Source organism: Sarcophilus harrisii, chromosome 1, assembly GCF_902635505.1.
Source record: "Sarcophilus harrisii chromosome 1, mSarHar1.11, whole genome shotgun sequence".
NCBI classification, from domain to species: Eukaryota; Metazoa; Chordata; class Mammalia; order Dasyuromorphia; family Dasyuridae; genus Sarcophilus; species Sarcophilus harrisii.
The window spans coordinates 74,733,492-74,754,360 of NC_045426.1; the positions used below are offsets into that span (position 1 = coordinate 74,733,492).

Sequence of the window (20,869 nt, forward strand, 5' to 3'; positions counted from 1 at the left end):
TGTAATTTAGACCTTGCAAAATTATAGTAAATTTCATATATGTTTCCCTTCTAGTTACTTGATTCTCCTCTCTGTGGCTTCTGTACCTTTCAGGTATTATGTGATAGTTAATGCTGCCAATCAGATCAACTCTGTTGCTTCTAACATTCACACTATCAGTATAGAGCGGAAAATTGTTCCAAATCGGCTTGTGTCCAGCTCCTCAGCTCTAATAAATTCCAGTGTGACTTTTGAGTGCAGAATCAACTTTGGTACAAATGTTACTTACATATGGAACTTTGGTGATGATACTATCCATCCTGGAAAGTGGGTTGAGAGTCACATATATACGAGGTAAGTTAGTGATAAGTTTGCTAAGTTAGCAAAATCTACAAACAGAATTGACTCCATGTTATTAGGCATCTGATGCTATTCACTCATGAAATATTTTCTGAACACCTTTTGCATGTCCAGTCAAGATATATTAAGTTAATTATAGGCAGAAACCATGTCTAGTATTTAAAAATACTAAATAATAAAAATATTAAAAAATACAAAAAAATCAACTACTAGACATGGTTTCTGCCTATAATTAACTTGTAATCTGGAGAATCAGGAATTCATAAAACAATGGAAAAAGTTAGTATTAACTGCACATGAGCATCATACTCCAATACAATTTAATGCTGACAAATTACTGAACTCTATGTCACCTACAATTAAGACCAATAAAATTAATAATTAATATTAATATAGAGCTTTGGTGTTATAAAGCATGTATGTGTGTATGTATATCTTCTTTGATACAATTATTCTATGCCATAGGCAAGCATAAATATTAATTTCATTTTAATAATTTCTAATAAGTGCCTGTTGTATATAAGGAACTTTGTTAGGATATTGGAATACCAAGGTGAAAAACGACATTGTCCCTGCTATGAAAAAGTTTACAGTCTAATAGGGTAGTTAGAACACAAAATATATATGAATATCAGATAAAAGGATAGCTGGACTGTGATAAAAGTTAAGGAAAATGTCAGACAAAGACTATTAGAAAAATGTTGATGAAAGAAATTGATTTTGGGAAAGGAGAGAGGTGGATATAGTAGGGAAGCTAGAGAAGGTTTCCTGGAAGAGTTGTCATATGAGCTTTGTGTAATAAAATCATGAGAAGAGCAATCTGTATGAGAGAGAATGCTCAGAGCTGGGATTTTCCTGAAAAAGATAGGTTTCAGTTGAGCATCAGAGTAAGAAAAGATCATAACATAAAGGGAAGTTGGTTAATGATAGAAGTGGAATTATGGAGGGCACAAGAGAAAGGGAAGGAGGCAGTGATGAGATTCTTAGTAGCTGGGTGCAGTTGTCAGAGAGAAACTGGAACATAGATGGAAGTGTTCCCTGGGGCAGGAAGATCAGTTCAGCTTTGTGGTACACCCTCTGTGGAAGTTGTCCAGTCAGAAATCCAAGTTCTGTCAAACTTCTGAGGGTCCTATTCTCTTTAGAGGTCTTGGGTAGCCTCCTTGCCATGTCAAGTCAAGATATACCATCTTATCCCTGATGTTAAATTTCCCTGAGGTTAAATTTCTCCTATAAATCTGCCTATGGCCCACGCCTTGTTGCATACCTTTATGCAGTCTCCCATAACACTCTGCCTCATGGTGTCTTTTCCCTTAGCCCTCCCCCATGCCAGGTGGTGTTTCTACTCTTATTTTCCTCCACTATGTCTCATTGTGTCTTTCTTCTTCTCTTTTAAAGTGCTAAATTTCTTTTAGGATTTAGTCTGACAGCTAAGGACATGCCTCAACTTTATAGTGTGTTCCCTTTCTCCTGGATAATTGTGAGTTCCACTAAGGAACATCATTAATTATTAAAAAAAATTTTTTTTTTCTGAGGCAAGTGGGATTAAGTGACTTGCCCAGGATCACACAGCTAGAAAGTGTTAAGTGTCTGAGGTCAGTTTGAACTCAGATCCTTCAGATGTCAGGGCTGGTGTTCTAGCCACTGTGCCACCTAGCTGCCCCTCCATCATTAATTATTAAAACCTCTTTCTTGCTAACTATATGCTCTCCCACTAGATTTCATCTTAACATTCCTGGTATCAATTGTATACCTTCATTTGTCTGTAACTTCTTCTCCTAACTAAACCTACCTTTTCCCAAAGAGAATGGCCATTGTGTACCCCAACATTTGGTGCTGTCATAAAATAATATCATTTGGTGCCTACAATAACCAAATCATTTTCTATATCAACTACATCAGCACAAGGCAGTGCAGCATCTCTAATATTTCAGCTTTTCTAGTTGTGTGACTCTGTTGTACCAAGCACAACCCTTTCTTTAGCTCAGTCTCAGCCTGTCTTGAGGACCGTGAAATACATTTGGAATACAATTAGCCAGAATGAGGGAGAAATCTGTGACCATGAAACCAAAAGTTTAAATTTATGCCAGACTTCTAAGTTCATTGCAAATTTCTCAAAAGTACCTTCACTGATGACTTTGGGACTTACACTCTTGAGGCAGCAAGAAGATGACTTGATCAAGAAGACACAGCTAAAATGTATTAAGAGGCAGGGCATGAACTCATACATTCCTAACTCCAAGACTGTCATTCTATCCACACTATACTAGAATTCGTCTCTGACATGTTCTAATAATCTGAAATAATTGTTCTTATATTATTAGTGCATCATTAGTGGATGAAAAATAATAGATACAATGTTTTAATGTTGACTTTTTTCACAACAACCTTTTTTAGGTACAGGTATTTATTGTGATTGTTCAGTTGTTTTTCAGTCATCTTTAGCTGTTTGTGACCCTATTTGGGATTTTCTTGGTTTTCTTTGCCATTTCCTTCCTAGGCTCATTTTACAGATGAGGAAACTAAGGCAAATAGAATTAAGCGACTTGCCCAGGGTCACATAACTAATGAGTGTCTGAGGCCTAATTTTAACTCAAGAAGGTAAGTCTTCCTGATTCTAGGCCCAGCACTCTATCCACCTAACTGTCCAGGTATAAATATTGCCAAGGATTATTATCCCCAAATTACAAATGAAGAAACTAAAACAAAGAGAGTTTTAAATCACTTATGCAAGGTCACAGAGCTAGTAATTTTCTAAGAGAAAACAGGAACACATGAATCTTGACTCTGGAATCAGTCCTTTGAAAAAAAATATTGTCTTCTTTATATACTATATAATAAAGACTCTAATCCTAAAGATGACAATAATAATAATAACTACATTTTAAAGGTTCCAGAGTAATTTAAAGAATTAATGTGATTGTTGTTTTGCTAACTGATATCTTCATTTCTATGTTTTTTTTTTTTGTTTGTTTGTTTTTAGGGAAGGAGAATTTACAGTGGAGGTTCTTATCTTTAATAGTGTCAGCATTGCAACTCTAAAAAAGCAAGTTTTCATCGTGTCCAAACCCTGCCAGCCACCTTTGGTGAAAAACATGGGGCCTGGGAGAATACAGGTACAGTTGAAGCTTTGTAAAATATTTTGGAAATCTTTATCGTAGGCCCTGAATTTGAATCAGCATTAAACATAGGGAAAGCTTTGAGTTATGAAATGATGCTTTGTATTTTTATCCCGCTTCAGCTCATACAATAGGAGGGTTTGTGAAGGGGTGTCTGGTGTGTAGGTCAACAGTGTCATGTGAGCTGGGAGAAATTTCTATCTGCTTCAGATGTAAATGGAAAAGTATTATTTTTCTGACAAATGAATAGACCCTTTCATTATGTATATTATACCTGGTCTTCAGCAGAACTTGATTTGGGGAAAGAGTGGGTTGTTTTTTTTTACAGGGAAAATCATAGAACTTTGGGCAAGAAAGGAATTTTTTAATCTCAGGATGAAAAAGTAAATCAAATAAATCTAATAAGCATTTAATGGGTAGCTATTAGTTCAAAAGAAATGCCCTTGAAAAGGAAAAGGTCATATTGTTTTGTCAATACTCTTGTTAATTTAGTTTTTTATTTAGGGCAATTATTTTGAGACTGTAAAACTGATCAAGTGAAAGGTCATATCCCCAGAGAAAATTCAGATTTTTCACATTAGTTATACCATTACTATAAAGTTCCTTGTCAATAATATTTGTTTGGTATTTCACAGATTCATGATTTCTTCATTGTATGGAAATTTTCAACCAATACAGGTTGCTATGACGAAAATATTCATTGCCTTGTGGTCTACCTTCTGGTGATGATCCTTTCCCAAATAATGTAGACCACAATTAATCTTTGAAACATAGAATAGATCAGTAGAATTTTGTTTCCTTTCAAAGAGAAAGAGCCAAATTAGATTATGATGGGATAAATGCAGAAAGTCCTAATCCCTAGATTAATAAGATTAATGTTGCCATCCATAAAGTGAGCAAAGTAAGGGATAAGAGATAGATAGCTTTCTGAGAGTTACAGAGAAATTGATATTACTCTCAAGAGTACCTTTTAGTGTTGAAGTGCATAAGTAGTTTTAGCCTTTGGCTGCTTTGTTGAAAAAGGAAGAGTGTTTGATCAATAGCATACCAAGGAGGTGACATTTAGCAATGTCTGTTTCACCAAACCTGAACCCAAACTTTGATAGAAGCATCCCCTCAGAGCATAAATAAGATATCAGAGGAATTTTGTTTTTGTGAATACAATAGGATATATCATTCATTTTGCTATTGTCTTTAATTATTTCTTGTTTTGTGAGACAGAATAAAACTGGAGTTTTGTACTTTAATTAGAAGATTAATAAAAATTATATTTAGTGAATTCCTGATTTTATTGACACAGGGCGGTTTGTCAAAGTCAAATAAAAATTGCCATTAAACTGTAACTAAGGTACTTCAAGGGTGCCTATTGACTTAAAAACCACATAGTATCAGGCAGTAAGATGGCACAGTAGATAGAACACTGTCTTGGAATCAGGAGGACCTGAATTCAATTGTGGCTTCAGACACTTTACATTTATTTAGGCAAGTTATTTCCCCCAGTTGCTTTGTAAACACTCCACCACCACCAATAGTACTAGTGTCTACAATCTAGTGTATTTTATTTATTTTTAATATAGATTTTATTAATCATTTTCTAATTACATGTAAGCAATTTTTTTAGAATTATTTAAAAATTTGAGTCCCAAATTTTTTGTCCCTTTTAGTCCTCCCTCTTCATGAGAAAGCAAGTAATTTGATATTATGTTTTGCATGACTTCACATGTATGACTATTTCCATATTAGCTGTGTTGCAAAAGGAAACAGACTCCAAAAAAAGAAAAATAAATTTTTTTAAGGCAGGTTTAAATTTGCATTCAGAATTCGTTTCTCTCTAAAAGGTAGGTTGATCATCTATTCAGTATTGCTCTTACTGTGTACAGTGTTCCCCTGATTCTGTTAACTTTCCTTTGCATAATTTCAAATTAGTCTTTCTAGGTTTTTCTGAAAACATCTTGCTTGCCATTTCTTAAAGCACAGTAGTGTTTCATCATAATCATATACCACAAATAGCTCAGCCATTCCTCAGTTGATGGGCGTCCTCTCAATTTCTAATTCTTTGCCACAACAATAAGAGGTGCTATAAATATTTTTGAACAATTAGGTTCTTTCCATTTTTCTTTGCTCTCCTTTGGAATATAAACCTAACACTGATATTTCTGGGTCAAGGGAGATGGACAGTTTTATTGCTTTTGGGGTAGAATGGTTAACCTACCTTATATCTCTATCAATAGTGCATTAGGCTCCTTTCCACATCCCCTCCAGCTTTTGTGATTTTTCTTTTCTGTAATGTTAGTCAAGCTGATATGAGATGGTATCTCAGAATTATTGCAATCTGTATTAGAGCATTTTTTCATGTGACTATTGATAACTTTAATTTCTTCTGATGAAAATTGATTGTTTATATTGTTTGACTGTTTATCAACTGGGAAATAGCACTTATTTTTATAAAATTGACTGAGTTTGCTATATATTTGAGAAATGATGCTTTTATCAGAGAAACTTGCTGTAAAATTTTTCTCATTGAGGTTTAAGCATTGCCTGCACTTACTCCCCCACCATTTTCCCCTCCACAGTCATGATTGAGATTAGAGTAAACTGAGGGACAATGCTCCAAACATGATTAATTTATTTACAAAGTATTAATTTGCCAATAAGCAGAGCCTCAGCTTTCTCAGAAAGCCAAAACCCTGAAAAAAATGAGGAATATCCAAAAAATTGAAGGAAATATGTTAAATGGGAAAAATAATATGGTTACAAAAGCTTCAGACTTTGTAACCATAAAGTCTGAAGCATTATCATGGGGAAACAATATGATTAATTAGAAATGGAAAGTGAGGGATTAACAATAACTTTTCACTAGCAAATTCTGATTGATTCAATATATCTCCAAGGTTGATTAGTGGTATAGAGATAACAGACCAGACTTCCTTGAATCAAAATGATTAACAGAAAAACTGAACTTCTAAACTTATCTCAGAGACAATGAAACATGACTTAATTACACAAAATGTCAGTGGTTGGTTCAGAACGCACTCAATTACAAAATCAAATCAATTTGTTTTTTTCAATTCCCCTCTTTGCTCAATGGGAGATTTGTCTTCCATGGATCACTTATCCATATGTCTGTTCTGTAAGATTTTTAGCATAGTCATTCTTAGCAGTGTGCACTAACATGAGTTTTTCTGATACAAGTTTTAACACAGCACCTAATACAAAATCTAAAAAGTGGTAAGACAGAGGGCAATAAAAGTCCAATGTCCTGAGAGTGACTAACAGGACATTTTCTTACAGCCAGATGAAACAAAAAGAAAGGTTCCACTGGGGTCACCTAGGAGAGCTGTGCTTTTATTATATATTATTGGGTATTATGTAGGCTTATCACAATTTTTCCCGACTGGTTATTTTAAGAACAAATATGATTAATTATACAGAGCATTAAACTTTCTCTAAATTGCAGTAAGAATATCTAAAACCATATGATTTTGCAAAGCCTTTTGAGCTACAGAACCTGCCTCAATCTAGAGGGAGGAAATGGACTCCCTTTTGACCTCACTCCACTTTTCAATTTCAAGTGAGAGATTCATACTTCAAGGACTCACTAATTTGACTAATTTGAGAGGGCAACTTTGCATGTCACCAAGATAACCAAGAAAATTAAGCAGTCACCATGAAACAAAAAGCCAAATTAACATAATAATCATTAATATTAATTAATATCAAGTCTCCTTGTATCCTACTAACCTACTTCTAATGTCTGTTCAATCAACATATTTCATCTTGGATCCCATATGTCCCATGTAGTCATCTAGTTCCTGAAAACATCTTCTCTTGTACATTTTGGAATAGGCCTCATTCTTGGGGTAGCTCTAAAGGGGGCTCCCCCCAAATAGATTTGCTTCTCTGGTTCCAAATCACTTGCAGAAAATTCTCTCTACTTTTGCAAAAACATGGTAAAATCTAACAGGACTCAATTCAATTTCATACAACCTCCTAAATCCACTTTTCCAATAGCCAGTTCATATGATGAAGCCAACTCAGGCCTCATGGTTCTGATTTTATTATCAATATAGCAGGGGGAAGATTCTGGGAAAATGGCAGAGTAGGTCAGTAAATTTCAAGCTCTTTAGATTTTTCCCTCAAACAACAAATTTGTGCATCAGGGTAAACCATAGACTGGTGAAAAATCAAGAAGACTTGGGGCAGAACAGTGGTCTTCTTGTTTTGAAGATCCAATCAGGAGAAAGACCCCAAGATGAGGATTAAACTGTATGAAGTGCAAACACCTTAGAATTAGCTCCACCAAGTGGGGACCTCTGGGGCCAAATGGGTTTGACTGGAGCCTTTGCAGGAAGTATAGAAACTTTCACCTCCTAGACTGTGTGCATGTGAATTTGAGGGTCTGAGTCAGGAAAGACTGAGGAAACCTTGACTGATTTGGAATACCAGGCCCGGCTGTGTTGCTAAATACTACCCTGGGAGATAAAGAACCAGGACATTGGGTGAGTACAGAGGCAGTGAGGCAGGGATGCTGCTGGCTGCCAGTACTTGTAGGAAAAGGGAGCTCTTGGTTTGTGATTCCAGATGACAGGAGAGAGTTTAAGTGAAGCAAGAGGCACGATCTTCTCACTTTATGATAAGAGATGGTTATACTAATACATTAAATACATAAATATATTTTAAAAAATGAATGGGGAAAGAAGAAAATACCCAAACATAGAAACTTACTATGAGAATAGGGAAGACTGTGGTTCATCTTCAGAGGAGGACAGTGAAGTAAAAAAAAAGCTTCTTCTACCCCAGAGTAGTAAGATTAAATGGCTCCCTGCCCAGAGAAAATTTATAGAACTCCAAAAAAAAAAAAAAAAATTAAAAATCAAATGAGAGACATTGAGGAAAAGCTATAAACAAACAAACAAGTACCATCTAAGAAAAAACAAGATTGTGGGGGAAAAAAAGTTAACCAACTAGAAAAGAAGCTATAGAATCTTCAAAGACAAAAATAACTCTCTGAAAAATTAGAATTGGGGAAGGGGAAGCTACTGAAGCTGTAAAATACCAAGAAATGACAAAATAGAATATAAAGAATAAAATAAAAAGGACAGAGTGTGAAACATTTTTTAAGAAAAACAACAGATCAAGAAGAGAAAATATAAGGATAATTGGCCTACCTGAAAGCTGTGACCAAAATAAGAACCTTGACAAAATAATGCAAGATATAATCCCAGACAGTTGTCCTGGTGTGAGATGCAAACAGACATGAGAGCAAAGTGGAAATAGAAAAAATCCATCAAGCACTACCTCAAAGAGATACTTTGTGGAAAACATATAGGAATATTATTGCCAAATTTTGAAACCCGCAGATCAAAGGGAAAATTTTGCAAGAAACAAGAAAAAAAATTCAAATATGCTGGAGCTACAATTAGAATAGTACAGAACTTATCAATAGCCACAATAAAAGACTGCAGGTCCTAGAATCGTATCTACCAATAATCAAAAGAACTAGGCCTTTGACCAAAAATATCATATCCAGCAAAATTATCCATAATACTGAACAAGAAAAAAATGAACATTTCCATGAACTTGAAGATTTTCAGGACTTTCTTTTAACCAAACCTTAACTCTATAAAAATTTAACATATAAAAGCCAATATCAAAGATTAATTTCAAGGAACTTAACATGGACAAATTGTTTATGTTTTTTATATGAAAATGTAGATTATATGGTTAAAATTGTCATCAGCAATTGAATAGCTCAAAAGAAAGATTGGGACAGAGCTGAGTATGATCTGACTCTGAAAAGCAAAACTGTCTAGGAAAAGGTAAAAATAGAATACAAATACAAATACAAGTAGTATACAAATGAGAATGGGAAGGAAGAATAGACATAAAGGCATTACAAGGGAGGAGGGCTCATAGTTCTGAAAACCTACTTACATTAGGAACAGGTTAAATAGGCAACATTATACCATGCATATACCCTATATATACCATATGCCATATATAGCAAAGGGTGGAGGAAGAAGACAAGGGAGGCATCCATGTCTGGAGGGAGTCGGGGCAAGGTTAAGTAATAGCACAGCAAGTAAAAAAGCAGAATAAAAGCAAAAGAGTTAACAGGGACAGCAAAGAAGAGATATACATGAACACCACAATAAGGACCAGAAATAGAATTTATTAGGAAAAAAGTGTGGCTAGCAATCATTGATCTTAGACAAAATTAAACTTAAAGATTCTATCAAGAGAGAAATCTACATTATATGTCAGCCGTAATAATGTTGTTTTAGATATAAATTTATATATGGGTAAATGTGTGTGTGTATGTATATATAAAATGTGTGTGTCTCTGAATATATGTAGAAATGTATACATATTGTTCTTTGTATATGTATGTATATATGTGTGTATGTGTGTGTATGTGTATATACATATATATATATATAAAAATATATATATATATATATATATATATATATACTAAGCTATAGCCTGCTTGGGAGAGGTGGGAGATATAAAAGGGGAAAAAAAGAATAAAATAAAAAAGGGCACACTAGAGAACAAAAGAACAACCTACAAGGAAGCAAAGAAAAGATGGACACTGACAAATACAATTTCTTTTAATATTATATATCCATTCTTGAAATGAAAAATTATTATTATATATTTTGGATCCTCCCTGATGTTCTGCTAGGCACAAGACAATGTTCTGTTCTATTTTGTTTTGTTTTTCTTTTATGTCTTTCTTTTTTCTATTCTGTTTTTAAATAAACAGAAAATAAAAATTAAAAAGTCAAAAACACCCAATAGAACCCATAAATAGAACATACAGTTAAGAACTCATAGATTACCTGAAACTTCAGATAATTTCAGTTGTTGCATGCCACTTACTATTTCTAAGTTTACCTAAGCCCTGTATCTGACATGGAAACTGCTATCAACAAACTGAAGGAAGAATTTTAAAATTAATTTATGAGGGCCTGACATTAAATGGATCCTTCTGAATTTTAAAGTAATCAAAGAGATACTTCAAATGGCAAAATAATTTCACTTTCATAATTATGAATGCAATTTCATATGTAAAATCCCTAATCCCATTAAAAATTTATTATCTCATTAGAAACATTTGGAAGCCAATTTTATATATATATATTACATATATATAATACACACACACACACATATATATAAATAAATTAGTTATTTTCTCAAAGTTTGCTGCTTCACTTAAATATTTAAAAATAGCCTTTTACATTACAGCTTTGTCTCCAAATGGCTTTGTCCAATTCAAAAGATATTATCCTTATACCATAACTACTACTTAGATGATCAGCACATTTCATATTTGTATTTTATTAAAGTAGAGCAGAATTGCTGGAATATTACAGCAACAAGATTCATTTTATATTAAAAATTATTATACATAGTTAACTTACTATGGTTAGAAAGATTTGCCATGAAAGAAAGAAGTTGAAACATGGTTGTAACCATCAAGAGTGGTTCTACAGGCATAATCCTAAACCACGGAATGACTCAACATAAGGGTAATAGGATAAAGACTCTTTAGTTTGTTTGATTTCAGGTAAGAATTATAGTTACTGTTTGGAACAGCCACTTATACAGCAAGATTCTACTTTCTTCACAGAGTATCATGGGTCAGTATTAACCAAGTGGGACACAGTCCTATTCAAAAAGGAAATAATACAATGGAAAAACTGTCAAGAGAATTTTACTTTTGGCTAAGCTAAGATTGCTCCCTCAACTTTTCCTAGGTACATATAGCCACCTGTAGCAGTTCTCAGATCATGTTCCCTTTAATTAATTTTTGATCTTTCCCTTGAATAGTGACTTATTTAAATATCATTCAGACAATTATAAATGAATTCAAAACTCAGAATAATATCAAATTATAGTCCCCAAAGATTTTGCTTTTAATAAGAAGTTTAACTAGCTTAGGACTAGATTTACTTATTTCCCTCATGTTGTTGCATTAACAGTTAACAATAAAAAGATGTACCAAGCCTTTTTTTAAAAAAATCCTTCTCCTCCTTCTCTTCCACCTCTTCCTCATCCTCTTTCCTCCTCTTCCTCTTCTTTTGCATTTCTCTTTTTCTCCTAGTTCTCCTGCTTCCTCTTCTTCTTTTTCTCCTCCTTCTCCTTCTTTATCTCCATATTCCTCATCTTCTTAATATTCTTTTTCTCATCCTTCTTCCTCCTCCTCCTCTTCCTCTTCCTTTTTTTTATGAAATCAAGAAAATAATTATATTTTGGAATTCTATATGGAGAATATATGATAGTTCATTTAAAAAATCCAAAAAACACTAGCTAATTATTGTAAATCTCTAGACTAACAAATATCTGTCTCTTAATATATTATATATTAACCACTTAAGGCAAAAATAAATCTTAAATATTAGAGTCTGTTAAAACTAAGTTGGTTCAAGATGTAACTGCAATATATGTTATTATAGATATAATTTAAATATTTTGTAATAAAAATTATCACATAAATCCCTTATATACTTGTACTTCCTTTCTCATCCCATTTTTTACAAGTAGTTATGGCAAATGAAAGATGAAATGACCTAGGAAACAAAGGTTTGAGTTTGTATGCCTAGCATTTTATTAAGCAACATAGCTTATTAAGCCCTTTTCTCAGCTTAGAGATGTACCCCAAATACAGGAGGAGATAAACTTTTATACATTAAAAATATCAAATAAGATCAATTAACTAAAAGGAAATGATTCAACATTAAGTAGTCTGATTTTTAATTGGATAAAAGATTAGGGACTTTCCATGTTGGGACTGGGAAAGTGAACAGGTGTCCAGAGTTGCATAGCTAGTATGTATCAGAGGCTACCATTGAACCCAGACCTTCCTGATTCTGAGCCAAACTCTTTATCCTGAGTTGTGGACTCAGGGAATATATTTTTGTTCTGGGAAATCTCAGGAATGGTGAATGGAATCATGTGACTTCATGATTCATGTGCCTTTCTAGGAAGGATAGTGTTGATTTGATTAGTGTTCCCAGAGCAAAGACGAGTTGTTTGGATGGGAGGACAGCTACATACACAGCAGAACTGCAGGACAATGGCTAAAGTACAATGTGGTGGGTCTGGGATCTCCTATATATTGGTAAACTTACCAGTCAGATTGAGTGGAGAAGGTAGGGCTGGAGTACTAGGTTGGAGGCTGAGGCTGGAGTGCAGTATCATGGAAGGAAGACTTTTAATGTCATTGTGATTTATGATTTCAGATTCAATGATGTATTCAGACCCAGGAAGACCACAGTTCATTTACTTACCAGCTGACCTTTTTATTACTCATGTAACTCCCTAAGACTTATCTACTAAACTATAGAGGAGTTGCTAAATGCATGGGTAGATGGAGGTCTCACAGTGGGAGTTCCTTATATTGCCTAAATCACAAGTCTTTTATGTATTTGTATAATTTCAAATTCCATGGAAACCTTAATGAGATATCTTCTCTTTTGATCTTTAGATTTGGCGACATCAACCTGTTAAGCTTGGAGTTACTTTTGAAGCTCCCATTCAGTGTGATATTTCCCAAGGCCTTAACTATAGCTGGTCCTTAATGAAGTCTGATGGCTCACTAGTGTTGCTTCCAACTGCTCTCAACAAGCACAGACAAACCATTCTTCTTCCCAGCTACTTTTTGGAATATGGAAACTATACTGCACTTGCAAAGGTTTGCTTGCTAACTAAGAATAATGGTATTTTTAAAAGCCTGATTTCTGAGAAGAAATAAATTAACTTTATATTCAAACTTGCATAATGAGATTGCTATTTACCACTGTTTCATGGGTGACTGGCTATACAGTAAAAGCTCATTATTTCTTACTCCATTAATTTGTACCATCTAGGGGGAAAAAAAGGTTTGCTAAGAAAATTAATAGTGTAAGCAACATTTCAAGGAAAGTGCTTAATCTACTTAAGAGAAGAAATTATTTCCAAGTAGTTCATTTACATAAAACAATTGCTATGCTAATTGCAAATCTTTTTAATTTAATCATTATACCATATCCACAATAGTTCTATTTGATAATACTTTGATTTTTTTGTATCTGTGTTTTATATAAATAAAAAGCATTATTTAGAAATATTCTAAAACTCATTTTATTTATTTGTTTATTTTATTTAATAGACTTTTATTTACAGGTTATATGTATGGGTAACTTTACAGCATTAACAATTGCCAAACCTCTTGTTCCAATTTTTCACCTCTTACCCCCACTCCCTCCCCCAGATGGCAGGATGACCAGTAGATGTTAAATATATTAAAATATAAATTAGATACACAATAAGTATACATGACCAAAACGTTATTTTGCTGTACAAAAAGAATCAGACTCTGAAATATTGTACAATTAGCTTGTGAAGGAAATAAAAAATGCATGTGGGCATAAATATAGGGATTGGGAATTCAATGTAATGGTTTTTAGTCATCTCCCAGAGTTCTTTCTCTGGGCATAGCTGTTTCAGTTCATTACTGCTCCATTGGAAATGATTTGGTTGATCTCATTGCTGAGGATGGCCAGGTCCATCAGAACTGGTCATCATATAGTATTGTTGTTGAAGTATATAATGATCTCCTGGTCCTGCTCATTTCACTCAGCATCAGTTCGTGTAAGTCTCTCCAGGCCTTTCTGAAATCATCCTGTTGGTCATTTCTTACAGAACAATAATATTTCATAATATTCATATACCACAATTTATTCAGCCATTCTCCAACTGATGGGCATCCACTCAGCTAAAACTCATTTTTAACTTCTTCAGTCTTCATTTTATCTAAATAGTTGTAATTTATAATATTTTAATAAATATGACATAACTTTGCTAGGGATATCCTAAGCTTTTATGCCAATTCAACTTGTTGAAATAGCTTTCAATTTTCCTCAAGTATGTCTGCTCTAAAAATTTATTTCAATGAGCATGTAAGTGCCTACTCTGTGAAAGGTATCATACTGCATCTTGAAGAATGAAAGACAATAATGAAACAATGTTTGATCAGATTTTGCCGGAGAGGGAAATTACACACACACACACTATGATATTAGATGAAAGAAAATTTACTTTTTGGAATCAGGGTAGGTTTATTGGAGAAGGTAGAATTTAGACTAGATATTGTAAGGACCTTGGAAGGTTACAAACTTTTTTGTTTAATTAGGCAACAATAAGTTTTTGAGATTTTTTTGACAGTGGAGTGACATGTTCATTAAAAGGATTAATCTGGCAAGTTAGTCGGTAAAACGGATTAAAGAGGGGAGAGTTGGGGGTTAGGGAGACTTGCTAGGAGAGTATTGCAATATTCTAGTACAGATGTTTTTAGGTACTGAACATAGGTGGTAGAAATCCTGATTTTTGGAAATATACGAAAGAATGGGTGATAGATTCATATGGAAATAAAATCCACAAAATGGCAGCCAATTGGATGTTTGAAACAAAAGAGAGGAAGCAACCCAAAATGGCTGAATTTAAAAGCATGGATGATTGGAAGAACAGATTGTCAGTAACAGAGAAGTTGAGGAGAATAATAGACAGATAAAAGATGCTTAGTATTAGACTTGACATTACTCAGAAGAATTTTCATTGGGACATAAAATAGATCAAGTAGCTATAATTATAGATAAGCTTGGTTTCCAAACTGTTCTTGTCTACTTGTACATATGGGGAATTAGCTGAAGAAATCCATGGAAATATCTATTGTAGCAGTTGAAGTAGAGTTTTGAGAAAAAAATTAAATGCCTGGCCTAACTCTTTCAGAACCTTCCACTAAAGTGGGTATTGCCTTCAGAGATTAAATGTGTAATGATGAAGACAACGTTAGAAGTATTAATCCTTCTGGTAGTAGAAAGAGCATTGGATTTGGAATAAGAAATCTTGGGTCCAAATTTTAGATCTCTTCATTTACTACTTGCCCAACTTTCTCTGTTCCTGCTCACAGAGAAACGAAAGATACTTGGAGCTTATAAATATCCTTTTCACTTGGTGTATTTCAATGTCAGAAGTTGAGGGACTTGATAATCAAAAGTGACAGAAAATAGTCAAAAGAATATTCTAATTAGAATTCATTCCCCCAAAAAATAAATGGAAAATTTCTCCAACTTTTTAGATCTTCAACCACCAATTTAAAAAAAATGCAAAATAATGACACCATTGTTTGGGTTTTACAAGAGGGGACTAATTTATTGTATTTCCACATTCTCTAATGTGCAAACATTTGACTTGATGATTTGTTTGGTCAAAACTACTTGATTCTACATCAAAAATATATATGGGACTAGGACTAAACAAGAAAGGCAGCTTCCTAGAAATCAAAATGAAGGGAGTAGTAAGGAAAGACACATTTTGGTATTTTTTTTTAAGGAAAATTATTTATTTAGTTTTAATCTTTTTCCTCTGCTTATACATATATATATATTATTTATTAAAACTTTTTATTTTCAAAACACATGCATGAACAGTTTTTCAACATTGGCCTTTGCAAAACCTTGTGTTCTAAAATTTTCTCCCTTCCTTCAATTCCCTCTTCTAGATGGCAAGTAATCAAAAAAAAAAAAGTTAAATCTAATATATGTATACATAGTTATACAATTACCTTGCTGCACAAGAAAAATCAAATCAAAAAGGAAAAAATTGAGGAAAAAAACAAAATGCAAGCAAACAACAACAACAAAAAGTGAAAATGCTATGTTGTGATCCACATTCAGTTCTTATAGTCCTCTCTTTGGGTATAGATGGCTCTCTTCGTCACAAGATCATTGGAACTGGCCTCAATTATTTAATTTTAGTATTTTTTTTAAAAAAATCTTTGCACCCATTTAATTTTGGGGAATAAAGTTGTGTGTTTCATGTAATGTATGCTCAAAGATAGTAACACAGACGTGCACAGAACTTTTCTTCTTTATTTTGACCATTTGGAATCTTATCTCTATTTAACACCCAACTAACTCAGGTGTCACCTTCTATATGAGATATTTGTTGGTTGTTAGTGCTCCCTTCAAACTACTTTATAATTATATGTATTATGTACACAACATATATGCATTGTACTTATATAGGTACAGGTATAAATAGTATGACATATATACACATATGCATTTAGAAACATTCATATTATATACATCAATATATAATATTTAGTATATATGTCTGTCTATCTATCTATCTATCTATCCTTCTCCCTTAGTGTAATGTAAGGTTTTTCATATTAGGAATTGTTTTTCTCTTTGTATTCTTAACATTTAGCACAATGCTTGGTATTTAGTGAGTGTTTGATAAATTAGTTAAAATGTTTAAATGAATCAACATGTGGAGGGCACAATTTTCAAACCTCAAATAAGGAATACAAATGCCTTCTGGTTCTGATTAGATGACTTGGATTTTATTCTAACTTCTAACACTGGAAAACTATTTGGCCTTAGTCAAGTCACTTTGGATCTCAGCTTCTTCATCTGTAACATGTGTATAATAATAATTGCCCTGTTTATCTTATAAGGTTATCACCTGGAAGAAAAAAAATAATATCTATGAAAGTGTTTTTAAAACTACAGAACACTATGGAGATTCAAGATATTGTTTATTATATTTGCAAATTATAATAGAGTTTAGCTCTCTATATATTAAGAAGATATTCATTTTAAAAATGCTCAAGAAATTTACTATTTTTCTTAGCCTGTATTCATATGTACAAAAGTCTGACTTCTCTGTTTAAAAGATAAAACATTAATCATTTGAAAAAATCAGATATTGCTAAGCAATTAAACTAATCTGTACATGTGACTACTTTTAGATCCTGATTTAACACAGCAAAATATTTAGTATTTTTATTTCTACTTTTCAGAAATATCACAGTTCTTCAAGGATTTGGATCTTTCATTTTTCTTTTTCTCTTTCTGATTTTTTAAATACAGGTTAAAATAGAAGGCAGCATGGTGTATAGTAATTATTCAGCGGTTATTGAAGTGGTTTCCCAGTCACCTGTCAGTGTGATTTCAGAGGGGACCCACCTATTGATCTCGAAGACCCTTTTTTCCATTATTGTACTCAACGGTTCACAATCCTTTGATCCTGATTATCCTGGAACTCATTTAAAGTAAGGATGAATTAGATTATATTAGCTTCCCTTACTGAATATTATGCATTCATCTTATTTGCTCTTGATATTTCAAAAGTAAGATATTAAAAGAATTTGTTTTCATTTTGGAAGCTCAAAATAATTAAATGTATATATTTTTAAAAGTAATGTGAACTTTTTGAACAGTTGAATTAAAATGGTATTCCAGGGTCTCTTTTCAAAACTGAAATTTAGGGCAGCTTAGGGGAAAGTTTAAAGTCAAATATTGCTATCTTTATCAGTTATCACTTCATGAATACTTTTTGTTGGAATATTATGTCTGTAAAACATTAAATTGCTAAAAATTTTGGGAAACTACTTTATGTGGTTATGGCAAGTGATTATATATTAAGTTCTGTATTTGAGTTGAACTCTCTTGTCTAGACCTGGGAAAGTGAAATAGGACTTTGGATACCAAAGGAAGACCCCTTTCTCTATAGACCCTTTTCCCTGGAGGTCCCTTTCAGATTCTCTCTTATAATTTCTCAGTGATGTTGCTTTATATATGACCCAAAAAGGCTACAATAGGAGAACTATAATGAAAGCTCTTTTCTATGACCAATTAAATAAAGAATCATTGGGTTAAACACCAGGGATAAAAAAAAATTCCTTGTCCTCAAGGAATTCCCATTTTGATAGAAGAGAAAACATATCCATAATCAGTTCAGACAAGATAAATCCAATGAGAAGAATCAGTAACAAAGACTGCTATGTAATGCTATGTAAAAAATAGAGGAACTTACATGATATGGTCCTTGATCTCAGAGAACTTACATCTAGTTGGAGAAGACATCTAGACTAGAGTTCCAGCTCTGCCACCAACTCTCGGTGTGATATTGAGCAAATCACATCACATTTGTCAATCTCAGTTTTATCATCTATAAAATCAGTGTCTCTAAGATCTTGGCTACCTGTTTCTATTTGAATGAAATCAGTGTCCTTATAGTCTTGTCTAGGACACTAAAAATTTAAGTGAATTGCTCTGCCAATTTTAGCTCCTCACTATTCTGGAGACTTTGTAGCTAGCTAGGTTTTAATTTAAGACTAAAAACAAACAAACAAAAACTGTGGTTCCCAGTGCAGTTATCTTAGTTGGTCAGAAAATATATGTATTTTAGTTGGACTGCAAATAATCTACCAAAAGTGAAAAAAAAAGTAAAAAAAAAGTAACCCTGACTTGCTTAATTTAGAAAATATATGTTTAAGCACATCTGCAATGGACTTTTCCAAATAGGTATTACTGGAAATGTGTCCCAGCAAGTAAACCAAAACACACATGTTTCAACTCTCTCAAGTTCAACAATAGTGCATCAGTCATCTCTTTCCCAGCATCACTTCTTTATGACTCCTATGACCAATTTTTAGTGACACTGATGGTGTCTAACGGAAACCGAAACTCTTCTGAAGCACAGGTGTTCCTGTCAGTTCAATCAAGTTCTACATTCAGGTATTTTTTTCAATTTAATTCAACACATATTAAGCAGCTACTGTTTCCTCAACATTATGTTGGAGTTCAAGGAAGATACTGGAGAGGTTTATGCTATGATTGCTTATTGGAAAGAAGAAAAATGAGTTCTGAAGACATTAAGTAGATGAAAGAAATTAAGAGTACCAGAATGAGTTATAAATACATATATATATATATATATATATATATATGCCAAGTATGTATGTACATACATATGCTATACAGATGTATACACAGATTCTTACTCTGTAATAAAGACAATGAGGAGACAGGGAATGTTAGAATCCTAGTGTTAACTCAATGGAATTTATAGAAACAATGCTTATTGGTTCACACATTAGAGTGAATCCTTACAAGGTGTTAAGTCACTAGAATTGATAGAAACAATGCTTACACCTTTGAGAGTTCACAATTAGCTCACCCATTAGTTCACAAGTTAGGAGATATTCAAGTTTATACCTCCCATAATCCCACTCTCTCAGAGGTGGAGTCAACCTTTGGGTTCACACCTTTAAGAGATCATATATAAGAAGCTCTCAGTCTCACCGAGGGTCAGTTGGAGATATTGAGAGCCAGGAGTCAGGAGGAGAAGTCAGTTGGGAGACTAAGAAGCCAGGAGTCGGAGTTGAGCTAAAGGCAAAGGACTAGCAACGAGAGCTTTCAGAACCAAAGAAAGCTAACTGGGCTATTTTGGAAGAGACAATAAAAGATTCGAGTTTCAGCCCATTACATCTCCTGCTTTTTTTTTTTGTTTTAAAACACAGGTGGCCACACCATCCCTGACCTCTCAGGGAGGTGAGAGCCCACAAGGGGAGGTGATCAAGTAAAGGGGAGGTGAAGTAAAATATGGCCTGAATTAGTGGGAAAATATGTGATAAAGGAAATGAACTTAAATTAAATCTTGAAGGATATGTATACTAATAGTTATAATAATAATAATAATTCACACTTATCTATCTAATGCAGGGGTCCTTAAACTTTTTAAATAAGGGACCAGTTCACTGTCCCTCAGACTTTTGGAGGGCTGGACTATAGTAAAAACAAAAACTTTGTATTGTGGGCCTTTAAATAAAGAAACTTCATTGCCCTGGGTGAGGGAGTTAAAAACATTCTTAGCTGCCACATCTGGCCCATGGGCTGTAGTTTAAGGACCCCTGATTAAGGCTTTAACATTTGCCAACACTTTCCTGAAAAATAATGGACATGTATATAGACAGCTATTTCTACTAGTCTACTCAGTTTAGATATTAATTCAAAGTTGGTGAGAAATCCATAGAAGAGTTATGAGATTATGAAAACAGGTAGATAATTTTAGGAATATTAATTTTAGGATTTTAGGAATGTTAATTTAGGATCTAGAAATGTTAGCATAGAGGATAGAATGGAGGATAGAAAGACTGGAGACTGAGTTGTTTAAACTCAATCTGTCCTCAGTATTTTCAAATTTCTTCTATCATCATTCTACCATCACACTGAATACAGTTGGAAAATTATCTCATAACACAAAATAGAGGTAATTAGGGTGTGGACTGGAGTGGTCAGAATAGAAAAAAAGAAAATGAGTTAAGAGAAAAAGATTATATTCAAAAAATATTGTTGAAACTTGGCAATCCATTATTTTGAATATGGAGTTGAGGTGAAGGCAAAGACAAGACTGTGTAATGACTTGGCAACATTGTTTTATTGGGTTGTTATGTAGGATCAGATTCAATGTAAATATTCTGCATATATTTGATATTGATGTTTGGTGTGCAAATAGATCTACTATATCTACAATTGTCCAAATATGGATAAACATTCACAGTTCTGTTATAA

General features: G+C 33.4%; 1 protein-coding gene across 1 annotated transcript in view; it reads left to right on the forward strand.

Moving 5' to 3' along the window:
- The window catches only part of PKD1L1 (polycystin 1 like 1, transient receptor potential channel interacting), a 155,130-nt gene that overhangs the window by 39,841 nt on the left and 94,420 nt on the right, over positions 1–20,869 (forward strand). Inside the window, 5 exon segments of the mRNA XM_031965559.1 lie at positions 94–333; positions 3,320–3,452; positions 12,952–13,158; positions 17,384–17,565; positions 18,821–19,033. Coding sequence (XP_031821419.1) covers positions 94–333; positions 3,320–3,452; positions 12,952–13,158; positions 17,384–17,565; positions 18,821–19,033 — 975 coding nt within the window.